Here is a 12,824-nt window from a genome sequence, read left to right as displayed (position 1 = left end):
ACCTGATTCAAGTGAATGGTTTTTAACAGGCTTCTACATAACTAGATAACGACTCATTCATTTGAATCAGGTGTGTTGGAGCAGGGAAACATCTAAAACGTGCAGGACAGGGGGTACTTGAGGACCAGGGTTGAGAATCCTTGTTTTAGACACATTTTAGGGACTTTTGTGCTGTAGCTGTTGAAAGACAGCTGGTTTAACCTTGTCGCTATCTATGAATCTATAACTTCAGCTCGGATTCAAAGTTGCATCCGAAGTTACCTCATGCAACAAACATCAGTGCCTGTGCTGGCCTGTCAGGGGTTGTGACTAAAACTGGGGTACAGAATGAGTCCTTGCCCATTAGCTCCCCGAGTAACAGGCACAGCGTGAGCTCTGTGCTCCTGCGGTTAGAATGCTGAGCTCAGCTAGCTGGATGTCAAGGCAGGGCCGTCATGTCTTCATGGCTCCTAGCTCACCTCACCATAGAGGAGGTTGCAGCAAAGGATACAAGTGACGTTGTTCAGCTGTTTGGGTGAGGAGAAACTCAAACCTGATTAGGTTCTCAACACACACACACACACACACACACACCTGTAATTGACTCTCTGCTTTAACATTGGGTAAAGTGTATGTGTCTGTCTGCCAAATATGGGCGCATATATTTGTGTTTGCTTGACATCTCTGCATGCATTTGTATGTGTGTGTATGTCTGTTTGATTCTGTGTGTGTGCGTTCTGAAGGTCATAGTCCAATCAGACAAAAGTGCCGTCTTGCTGCTGTCACCGTGCACCCATTACTGTCCCTCCTCATCTCCTCATGTCAACTCACCACAGTCTCTCATCCATACATCCTTTCATCCACAAGGATCCCCATCAATCTAGCATGTCTGCCCTTTTTATTAATTATTATTATTATTAAGTCTAAAGAGAACCCAGCTAGCATGTGTTCATTTGCTGTTTCATGAAGGTCCTATTCTGAGGATATTTTATTCATTTTGTCTTGTCAGGACCCTCATGCAGAAGAGTTTGAAGACAAGGAATGGACATTTGTCATAGAAAATGTGAGTACAAGCCCTCTGTTCCACTTGCCTTTCCTCCACTTGCCTGTATTATCCATGGAATTGCTGCCCCCTTCAGGCTCAAATGTCCCATTACATGTGGTAAAAGCATTTGGCACACGGATGTGATACTGTTTCTCTTTGTGTGTTTTGGCAACATTATCTGTTGTAACGGGCACCTTTTGAAGTCAGCTCCCCTGTACAACACCCTGTACAGCTTGAGGGCTAAAAGCAATATTGTTTTGGGTAAATGATATGTATTTGTATGTGTGGCAGGTAGCCATTGATTTATAGGAATCAAATTCAGCGTAAATTAAATGATGTTCTTTTAGAATGTACAATTAGGTAATATAACAGGCCTGTTATTTTCTCATGAAGCCATTTATAGTAACTACTAATCTTTGTTATTAGATTAGTCACTTCACCTAAGCAGGTGGAGTGTTGGTACCTCTTGAGTCATCGTTAGTCAGGCTTTGTATAAGAAATGAATCAGCCGTGTTTGGGTTAGATTCTACTCAAACATACACATTCACTCCTCCCCACACTCATGTCTTCCATCGTCTCTCTCAGGCATGTATAAATGTAACAAAATATGAACTATTCCAAAGCACTCCCAAGTCTTTAAAGTTTGTAAATGTTATTGGAGCCCAGTGTACCAACCAGTCGTGCTCGTGAGCCACTGAGATCCCCGGGGCTTTCAGCTGCAGTGTGGTCTCCCCTGGAGACCGAGAGGTCTGCGGAGCTGCTTAGAGGGCTTTCATACCTGGAGGATGTGTGGGAGCATCTGCCTTTAGGTGTCTGTTCTCACGTTCACATTTTTGCCAACGATTGTGTGGTGGGCTGTACTCCATAAGAGACTGCACACAGTCGGTAGCAGAGAGCGTCTGTAGCAGAGAGCGTCTGTAGCAGAGAGCGTCTGTAGCAGAGAGCGTCTGTAGCAGAGAGCGTCTGTAGCAGAGAGCGTCTGTAGCAGAGAGCGTCGGTAGCAGAGAGCGTCGGTAGCAGAGAGCGTCGGTAGCAGAGAGCGTCGGTAGCAGAGAGCGTCGGTAGCAGAGAGCGTCGGTAGCAGAGAGCGTCGGTAGCAGAGAGCGTCGGTAGCAGAGAGCGTCGGTAGCAGAGAGCGTCGGTAGCAGAGAGCGTCGGTAGCAGAGGACTTCAGTCAGGAGTGGGACCATTATGCAAATGCTAAGATTTGCCATCACACAGCGTGCTTGTGTTGTTCTAACAACCTTTATTAATATGGATAGCTTTCCCTCTCGCTCTCTCTCTCTCTCGCTCATACACACACACGTCCTTTGCCCCACTGTCTCCTGCCCTTCACCCCTCACCCTGAAGCAGCGTGGTGCCAGCCTCCTGCCCTGCTGTCTGGACCCAGCTGGGCTCAGCTACCCAGAGCACACAAGACTGGCATTGTAGCACTGGCGTACACTGTGTACTGTGTGTGTGTGTGTGTGTGTGTGTGTGTGTACTGACTTGCAAAGCAGAGGAGGCTAACACACACACACACACACACACACACACACACACTTCCACCTCCCTCCTGGTCCAGGTGAGGCAGAGTGATGCCCTTGCTGTTTTTGGCTGGGGTGTCTCCTGTGGGGTAGGTGGAGGAGGGGGGGTTGAACCAGCACCAGAAATCTGGCTCACTGCCAACTGGGAGTCTCCTTCCCATCTGTTCCCCCAGTGGAGAACACACACACACACACACACCAACCACTCTGATGTAGAAATGGAAACTGGCTGTGCAAGTGTAATTTCCCCACACTCACCCCAGACACTTATTCCATCAATTTGTGGCAGAATCCACTGTCTAAAAATGTTGACACATTGAACAAATAAATAGTTCTCAGTGTGGAAATTCTGACTACATTTCCTTGATTTTCCTTCAATTGAAACCTATTGTAGATGAAAAGCCACTGTTAAACTGTCCTTTACTCTCTCCCTGTGGAGGTCTGAGTTCACGGAGAACAATTCCCTCAAAGTATTGTACTTTTGTGGGTCTTGTACAAACAGAACAGCGGTTTTATACTAAATGCCAGAAAGTGTAAAAGACAATAGATGATATTTTTTCTTGGTGAGAAAGTGTGATAGGAAAGTAAATGGTCACCTTATGCAGTGTGGTCAAGCCAGGGTGCTACAACTACGCTCGCAGCAGAAAAGGACAAGGACAGTGCCGGCATGGCAAAGCGCAGGAGAGAGCAGCCCGAATCAGGAGAGAGCAGAGGGGGGAGAGCAGCCCGAATCAGGAGAGAGCAGAGGGGGGGAGAGCAGCCAAATCAGGAGAGAGCAGAGGGTGGAGAGCAGCCCGAATCAGGAGAGAGCAGAGGGGGGAGAGCAGCCCGAATCAGGAGAGAGCAGAGGGGGGAGAGCAGCCCGAGTCAGGATAGAGCAGAGGAGGGAGAGCAGCCCGAATCAGGAGAGAGCAGAGGGGGGAGAGCAGCCCGAATCAGGAGAGAGCAGAGGGGGGGAGAGCAGCCAAATCAGGAGAGAGCAGAGGGTGGAGAGCAGCCCGAATCAGGAGAGAGCAGAGGGGGGAGAGCAGCCCGAGTCAGGAGAGAGCAGAGGGGGGGAGAGCAGCCAAATCAGGAGAGAGCAGAGGGGGGGAGAGCAGCCCGAATCAGGAGAGAGCAGAGGGGGGAGAGCAGCCAAATCAGGAGAGAGCAGAGGGGGGAGAGCAGCCCGAGTCAGGAGAGAGCAGAGGGGGGAGAGCAGCCCGAGTCAGGAGAGAGCAGAGGGGGGGAGAGCAGCCAAATCAGGAGAGAGCAGAGGGGGGGAGAGCAGCCCGAATCAGGAGAGAGCAGAGGGGGGAGAGCAGCCAAATCAGGAGAGAGCAGAGGGGGGAGAGCAGCCCGAATCAGGAGAGAGCAGAGGGGGGAGAGCAGCCCGAATCAGGAGAGAGCAGAGGGGGGAGAGCAGCCCGAGTCAGGAGAGAGCAGAGGGGGAGCCAGATTCCTGGGATGGCCTGTGTCTGTACATACCTCTCTAATAACAGAGTGATCAAAGACATGCCCGGTGCCTGACAGGAGGAATGGAGGGGGAGGAGGAGGCCACACTACACTCTCGTTCGTCCACTCAGCTGAGGGGGGGGGGGGGGGTGCTGAGAGGAGAAGAGAGCCGGAGAGCACTATGGCGAAGAAACCGTAGGAGGGGGTCAGATGTGATGGAGGAAGAGGGCGAAAATGAAAGGGTTGGGGGGAGGACGGGGCAGGATAAACGGAGAGAAAGAGAGAGGGAACAGAGGGTACAATGGAAAATAAGTGAAAGTGAAGAGGTTGGGAAGGGCGCTCCAAGTGAGACTTACTTCAAAGCCCTCCAGACTGGCCTACTTGGCAGCAGATTACAGTGTGTGCCACGGTCACACTCTGACCTCGTTGTCAGGCTGTGTTCCACTGTTTGTGCTGCAGTCGCCGCTTGCAGTTGGTCTCATTTTTGACTGTACATCCTTCAGGGGGTTGAGTGTGTCCCGGTGTTGTCCCATACTCTGCTTTAATCTGAATCCAGGTATTCTGGATTATTCTAGGGGGCCTGCCAGCAGACAAGCACAATCAGGTCCAGCTGTTGAGGATTTGAAATGGTATGAAATGCTTCCTGTACAGGGGCGTAAGAGTGAGAAGGAAAAGTAGGATACCGCTAAATGAGTGTTCAGTATAATTTCCCCCACCTTCCCTCATTTGTAAGTTTTAGGTATTTTATCAAGCCTTTTCTCGATCACTTTGTTTTCCTATTGAACCTAATGCGCAACACAAACCAGCCACAAGAGGGCAGTATGCCACAGGAACAACGTGGAGGCCTCTGTGTGTGAGTACACAGAGATTGCCGCTGTCGGCCTCGAGCATTTGCAGGAAAATGTGTCTTTTCAGTTAGTGTGTTTTGTTGTGTTGAATGGGATGGCGTTTCCAGAATTAGTTGACTGGGTGTCCTCGGAGCGTGTTCGCGTGCGTGCCCTCCCACACGCACGTGCGTGCGGCAAAAGGCCATCCACCCATCAAGGAGGTATCGAGCTCATAAAAGGGAGTGAAATGAATGCAGCGCCTGGAGAAGAGGAGAGGTGAGTTCTCCTGACCCTTCATCAGAAGCCCAGGGAGAAAAGGGAAGAATATGCCATTGTGCCCGAGCGGCAAAGATGATGAAATTCAAGATTCACCCGCGACTCCGTCGGCGCTTAATCTGGGGCCCAACCTCTCGCGACGCTAATCCCCCCTGTCGAATTATTGCCCTGGCGAGATTGTATTTTGTCAGTGAAAATGGCAGAGTGTCAAACGGCACCTTGTCTCGGGTATTTGTTCGCCTGCCAGGGCCTCAGGAATCGCATAATCAAAAGAGGATGAGAGAGAGAGTGTGGGAGAGAGCGAGTGGGAGAGAGGGATAGAAAGAGGGAGAGGTAGCCGTCTGAAAATGACTATTCAGTAGTATCTCTAAATTGCATGCAACCCGTCCTTTTCACCCTCCTTCAAATGGTCCCGCGTTATCACAAAGGTGGGCAAATTGAGGGGTCAAAAGATTGGACTGCTATATTTGACGGCATTGTGCCGACAGGACTCTTTGTGGGTGTGTGTGTGTATGTGTAAAGGGTGTAATGTTTGTGTGAATATGTATTCTCTGTTTTTACAAAGCCTGAGTCGTGAGAACTGACACACACTAGCCCTGCTATGCCTTGTTAAGTATACTATTCCTAGGTCTCTCTCTATCCCTTTTCTCTGTCTGCTTTTCTAGCTTCTCCTCCCTCACTTGACATCACAAACAGGCCTGAAGTGTAAGTAGTCCCAGTCTCTGTCTCAGTCTTTGTCTATCTAATAGAATTTTGATTTTTCCTAGGTCACAGAAATCCATCACGCTCACTTTCCTACCCCCCCCCCCCCACACACACACACACACACACACACACACACACACACACACGTCCACCTCTAACTCTTTCTCGCTCTACGAGCCGATGTCCTGCTTTTGTGGACGTCCTCCAACTCCATTAAGGCTATTTCCACTCCGTATCACTCTGCCCTACGTACACACAAACGCTGACACACACAGATGTACTGTATATCAACCCTCACACACAGACAAGCAGTCTCCTCAGTCTTGTCCCCATGGCTCCAGTGCGTCCCCCCCCCCTCCCCCTCTCTTCCCTAGAACACATTACGTAGGCCACTGGCTTGTGTGCAGTGAGTGGGCCTCTGGGAAGAAAAACACAATTATTTCAGTCCCTGGCTATTCACGCAAAGGTGACAAAAGCTGGTATGAAGTATGAAATCCCAAAAGTTTTTTCCTGGTAGACAAATTAGGATTAATTTGAGTTTGTGTGCGTGCTTGTGTCTCCAAAGTTCTTCTCTGGCTATTCGTTTTTCTTTGTTTCTGTGGCTTTCTTACTGCGGGCTCTCAAAGGCAAGAACTCGTCACATAAATAACCTGTACACGTGTGAGTCCTCCCACAGGCCCCTTCTTTGATTTTGCCACACCCCGGACACTCATTTGACTGTAATTAATCACACTTAAGAGTTAACAGATGCTTTCAATCACCCCCCAGCCTGCTCAGAACCCCCCCCCACCCACACGCACACTCTGCTTAGTAAGCCTGTTAGGGTCAGTGGTCAAAATACACAACAAGAAGCCATTGATACTTATGGTAAGAAACCAGAGGAATGAAAACAGGAGCAGGGACAAAAAGCTCATGCAGGATGAATGCTCAGTACCTGAGGTTGAAGGAAGCCCATGGCCTTGTTAGGGTGACACAGAGGTGTACGCATGCCTGGGAATTGGATGGAGAAGCTATTGAGTCATGCGTTTCCTGATAATGCGCAGCCTTGGTGGCAGGAATACTGACCATTCAGATCAGGGTTGTGTGTGTACACAGGAGTGCGGCCTGATACTGGGGGTCTGGTGTTGGTGACTGTGTGTGTGTGTGTGTGGTACTGGGGTCTGGTGTTGGTGACTTTGTGTGTGTGTGTGTGTGTGTGTGTGCGTGCATGTGTACACAGAAGTGCAGGCTAGTGCTGAGGGTCTGGTGTTGGTGACTGTGTGTACACAGTGCAGGCTGGTGCTGGGGGTCCGGTGTTGGTGACTGTGTGTACACAGTGCAGGCTGGTGCTGAGGGTCTGGTGTTGGTGACTGTGTGTACACAGTGCAGGCTGGTGCTGAGGGTCTGGTGTTGGTGACTGGGGAGGCCGGGTGGTCTCTCCTGTCTAAACCTCTCTAATAGGCTTACAGGTCCTTAATCCACACCGCGCAACTCTGTCACATGGCCAGTCTGCTGACTGGCTTCTACCACAGGCCATTGTGTGTGTGTGTGTGTCATTGTGTTTGTGTCTCCGCGTGTGTATGTCTGTGGCTGTGTTGGGGGGGCCTGTCTTTCGCTGTGGTTGTTTTTCAACCTGATTCTGCCGTTCCCCCTCTTGTCTTTGGAGAAGATCGATTCAACCCGTTTTAACTGACTTTGTATTTTCCCAACAATCTTCCATCCTTTTGTACCTGGCTGCTAGCAGTTTGGCAGACAGAGAGCAAGTCCTTGCCAGGATGGTGGAGATGTGTGTGTGTGTGTGTGTGTGGCCACCAGACGTTACGGCGCTGCACTTTTGTGTAGGCTTGCGTGATCTCTTTTGATCTCCCTGTCTCCGTCGCTCTGTGGGTTATCCTCTTTTCAAAGACATGCGGTAGTGTGGTCAACTCAGCTCGTGTTTAGTCTGGAATCCCGGACGTAGTCTCGTTTGGGTTTTATTTGTTTGTTTCGCCCTTTTATTTGTTTGTTTTGCCCTTGTCTGTCAGTGGTGCGTCAGTCTCTCTCTTTTTTGACTCCTGTCTGTTTGTCTGTGTGTGTGTGTGCCTCTGTCTTTGTGGCCCACACTCTGACCTTGTCTTTCATCCTCTCTGCGCGAGCCCTCGGAAACCCCGCTGTGCGCCGGTCGTGACCAACGCCGCGGCAGATGTCACAAGATCCACGGCGAGGAGAACCTGTGCATATACTCAACACACGCAGAAAGACAAGTGCGCACACACAAAATGGACTCTGCAGAAGATACCCCCAACAGAACCGTCGCGGTCTTTGTTTGGCCTTGCATGGCGTGGCGCTCAATCCCAAATAAACATCCAAACGCGAGCGTCACCTGGGCATGCATGCTAATCTTCGCGCGTGGCCTTGAATCTGAAATGTCGGGCAGTGTGGGCTGCATGCATCGCAGGGTCATGAGTGCCTCCATTTGTTGGGGGTCACCTTTTAAGGGTGTAGAGACTGAGAGTAGCTTGTGAGAGTAGCTTCATCTTAGTATATGTCATGTACTGTGTCATGACTGCCACGATGTTGCTATTCTTATCATGTTGTCTAATTATGTGGTCAACCGTATATATATTCCAGTCTCACCAGGAGGCTTCACCAGGAGGTGACATAAGTCATTTAGGAACCGAATAGCTTTGGAAGGGTCTTTCTTTATGCACCTTTTTCCTCGCAGCGGCAAACGAGTTGTGGAGATGCTTTTGTAGATCCGCACCACCTAAAAGATGAGTTACGTCTAGACTCTGTGTCCTTTCCTATCAACGGCGACTACGACACGTTCTCCTAAACCCTATCCCAATATAAAACTGGTCGCTCCAAATTGCGTGCCAGTCTTGTCCTCGTCTCAAACTCCCTGTTCCTACTCGGGTTACATTGTTGTGTCCTCGGGTTGACCCAGAAACACACACATATGCGCGCGCGCGCACACACACACACACACACACACACACTGGTGTTCAGTAGTGGTGTCTAATGTATCAGGTTTTTAGGTAGGAATGTAAAACAGGTCTTGAGGTAGAAGGAAGAAGAGGGGAATGGAAGATGATGAGGGAAGGACAATGGGCTCCTTTTGTTTGTCCATCAAGCCTCCTTAGTCTTGGGGTCAGCATGGCCTATAACCTGCTGTTGTATCCCAACACTTATGTCTCTTTTATTCTATTTATGATTTACTTCCACTATTATTGGCCATTGTCTGACCTCACTGATATCACATTGACTTCTGAGTGATCTCCTTGACAGCTTATTGGCTACTAGGTAATCTCCTTGAAAGGTTTTTGGTTCCCGAGTGATCTCCTTGACACCGTAGCGTCCACCAAATAGACGTTTCAAGTCAACCGCACACGTCTGTGTTTTGTCCCAATGCCTCACGTGTTGTCAAGCCCAACTCTCACTTGTCCTCTGCCTCCACTCTAATCCCTCACTTCCTCCCTCTGTTTTCGCCAGTTACAGAAGGTGAAAGGGGTGGGGCCAGAGGTGGTGTGGGTGAGAATGGAGGTGCGATTAAGCGATTAGGCATCTTTGCGGTTATTTATTTTTCCCCTGGCGTCTTAAGATGGCTGCCTGTGATGGAGACAAGGCTCTGTGGCCCCCAACACACCTTGCCACCAAATCCCCTTGTTTATCCACAAGCCTGACCTTGTGTGACTGTGTGTGTGTGTGTGTGTGTGTGTGTGTGTGTGTGATTGGTAGTGAGTGTGTATCAGTACTTTTAATATACTGTTGTGTACCGTGTGTAGGAGAACAGCCAACTAATGAAACTCTATCTCTTTCTCTCTCTCTATGACCCTTAGGGTTGTGGGGTACAGGTGTGTGTAGGTATGTGTCACAGTTTGTGTGTGTGTGTCTTGTGGGTGCTGTTCCGCTAGGTGACGGTGAAAGGGGTCTTATGATGTGCTCTAATTCCTGTCGTAAGCTGCTCACTGACAGTTACACTGATACCCAAACACTCATCACTGTCTCTGTTTGGGATATGACTCACACGCACAATAATGGCTTAGAGACTGAAAGGGAGGGAGGAATGTGAAGGAACTCCCATTGTGTGTGTGTGTGTGTGTGTGTGTGTGTGTGTGTCTCGGGGTGTGAAGATGGATGGATGGATGGACGGACCCCCACCCCTCATACTGATGGTGATGAAAAGAAAAACCTGGATGGGGCTCGATTTCTGGAAAGCAGGTTGATGGGGGGGATCCCCCCACCTGTGACCCCCCCCCCCCCACCTGGACATCACACCTCCCGGTACTTTCCATGGTTGGACAGTCTGTTGCACTCTTTCATTCGTTCACTCACTCACTCACGCGCACACACACAGCTCTTTATCTCACTAATTCTCCATGGTAGGTGTTCATTGTCACCCTTTTATGCTAATCTCCCCCTTCTTTAATCCATATTAGATTCCTCTTTGAGTTGGTCACAATCAAAACCACTGAGGCAGAGGATCGTCTCTCTAATACTCTTTGTCTCTCCAGATTATTCCTTTGGCTCCAAGTGTATACACCTTTGTGATGTAGAGCGGTGAGAGACTCTTAGCGAGCAATTGTTCTTTGTCAGTATCAATCTTAACCCCCCCCCCCCACACACACACACATACACCCTCACACCACCGTAGTAAATCTCCCTCCTTGTTGTGGATTAAAGGCCACATCATAGCCATGTCAGATCTTAAGGCACATTTTAAAATGCTCAAACAAACATGGACTTAAAGGCTGAAAGCTGGGAGTGAAGTGTCAATGTTTCTAGCGCTATAGAGTTGGAGAGGTTGCTTCAAAGAGGTTTGGGGGGGGGGGCTTCTTTCCTAAATCACGCATCTACAGTTGGTTTTGTAAGCGTAAGCTCTCTAGTGTGTATACCAAACCTCTGGCCTAGGGTGCACAGTACTCTCTCTCTCTCTCTCTCTCTCTCCCTGTCTCTCTCTCTCTTTCACACACACACACACACACACACAGCCGCTCTGCAGGACCGCACAGTCAGCACTTCCAGGGTGTCCATTACACCAGCAATGCCCTCAATTTACAGTTATTAGAAAACACCAGCCAGTCTGGGGCAAACCCTCTCCTGTGGATCAATTTAGCGGCTCGCCTTCTCCCTTCCCTTTGTTGATAAACCCTCCGACCCGGCTCTGTTACCATGGTAAACGCGGGGTTCTGATATCGTGCCTGGTGCAGGGGGAAATAATCAATCCCAGATCGCTGAGTATTATCATAGGTTTGTGTGTGTTGGTGATACTGTGTTGCCATTGGCCATACTGGACCTTTAAGAAGGTCGACTTGTGGTAGGAAATTGTAGAAAGTGTGTGTGTGTGTGTGTGTGTGTGTGTGTGTGTGTGTGTGTGTGTGTGTGGGGGGGGGGGGTAAAAACCCCGACCAGTCTTCCCACCAGGGGTGAACTCTCAACAGTAATGAAAAATTCCTCTTCTTCGCTTTATCTCTCTCTGTGAGGAGCTGTGCCTGGCCACTCTTTACCACTAGATCCATATCCTCATTTGTCTCCCCCTCTGTCCCCTGTCCCATCTCTGCTTTCTCAGTCCCCCCTCTTCAACCCTGTTTGTCCTCCTCTCTCTCTCTGCTCTCCTCTTCTGTACCTCCCTCCGTTTCTTGACCATTTTGGCCATCTTTCGCTCTCTGCACCGTCCCTCTTTCTCTACCTCGCTTTCCCCCTCTCACCCACCCTCTCTATCTCCCTTTACCTCCTCCTTCTGCAGTTGGAAGTGCAGTGGCAGGGCTTTTTGGCTGGTAGTAATTTATTTTCCCATTAGCCCCCTCTCTGAAGTGTGTGCTCGGGGTCTGAGAGGGGCCGCGCCGGGCGATGGAGAGGCCGGAGGAGGAGAGGAGAGGAGGAGAGCACCCTGGACTCACTGATAAGACCAGAGAGAGAGCGAGCAGGAGATGTTTTTTTTTTCTCCATTGGTGGTAATATTGGCGCATCATGTTTCTAGTGTGTGTGTGTCCCCGCGCGCCCCCCCCCCCCCTCCACCACCACCCACACACACACACACACACTGCACATAAGTCACACAATTCATCTCGTATTGACACACTCTCTCTCACCTGTGACCTTGCTGTGGAGGTCATTGGTTTCCTCCCCCCTAGATGTGTGTGTGTGTGTGTCAGCAATAGAAGAATGTGAGGGGGAGAAAGGTGCCCCCACCCTCCCTCTCAGCCAGGATTAGGCCTTTTAAGGACAACCTGGTTTGTACTGCTTCTCCTTTCATCTCCCACAATCAGAGAAGGCGCTGCACAAATGACATTCTTGGGCAACATGAGGGTGTGATGTGCTACACACACACACACACACACACACACACACACACACACACACACACACACACACACACACACACACACACACACACCAAGTCACATCTGCACAATGAACCACTAATTGTTTGACGTCTGTCTGTCAGCTAGCGGGCTTATTCTAGAACATTCTAGCCCAGCTCCCTTGGCACCCAAGGCTGCATTTACTTGTTTATGAACTCTGTGTCTTGTTTTTGTTCATTAGAGTAAATGTGTGGCCATGCCTATATGTAGCCATGCAGTGTGAGGCTTATACAGTATGGCCCATACCAAGTATGTATGATTGATGGCTTGGGAATCAATGTGTGTGAGTATTGAGTAACCACTGTTGTGCCTTAAAATCATGCCCTGGGCGAAAGGAGAAGTGCCCTGTTTCTGTGTCTGAGCCACAAAACACACATTGCTACGATTTCTCCTTTTTATTAAATTCAAAATAACTCTAATATTTTACCTTTATCCCTTTGCTATTTCTTTGCGTTTTCTGTTGTCTCTTTTGACTCCGGATTAGGTGGGTGTTGGAGGGAGATGTAGTTCATTTGTTTTAGGCGAGACAGTAGACATGGCCGAATTCAAATTCTGAATCCTGATAAATAAATGAAATAAATGATAAATGTATTCAAACTTGGTTGTGTGCGTGCCCACCGAGAATCGACACCAACCATTTTATTATTAGGAACACCAGTCCTTTACATAGGCCTCAAAGCCTGTCATCTCTCCTGTCCACGCAAAAACA

At 49.4% G+C, this 12,824-nt stretch overlaps 1 protein-coding gene across 3 annotated transcripts in view; it reads left to right on the top strand.

Annotated features, from left to right (window-relative positions):
- ehbp1 (EH domain binding protein 1) overlaps nucleotides 1-12,824 on the top strand; it is a 105,491-nt gene that overhangs the window by 13,379 nt on the left and 79,288 nt on the right. For all 3 annotated transcript variants that reach the window (XM_084708855.1, XM_084708853.1, XM_084708854.1), the window contains exon 5: nucleotides 989-1,042. In XM_084708855.1, the coding sequence (XP_084564981.1) occupies nucleotides 989-1,042 (54 nt within the window). The remainder of the gene's footprint in view (nucleotides 1-988; nucleotides 1,043-12,824) is intronic.

This window comes from Hypomesus nipponensis, chromosome 11 (genome assembly GCF_054491055.1).
Source record: "Hypomesus nipponensis isolate SF chromosome 11, ASM5449105v1, whole genome shotgun sequence".
Classification (NCBI taxonomy): Eukaryota; Metazoa; Chordata; class Actinopteri; order Osmeriformes; family Osmeridae; genus Hypomesus; species Hypomesus nipponensis.
The sequence above is the reverse complement of the archived record's forward strand: the minus strand, read 5'-3'. Positions and strand labels throughout refer to the sequence as shown.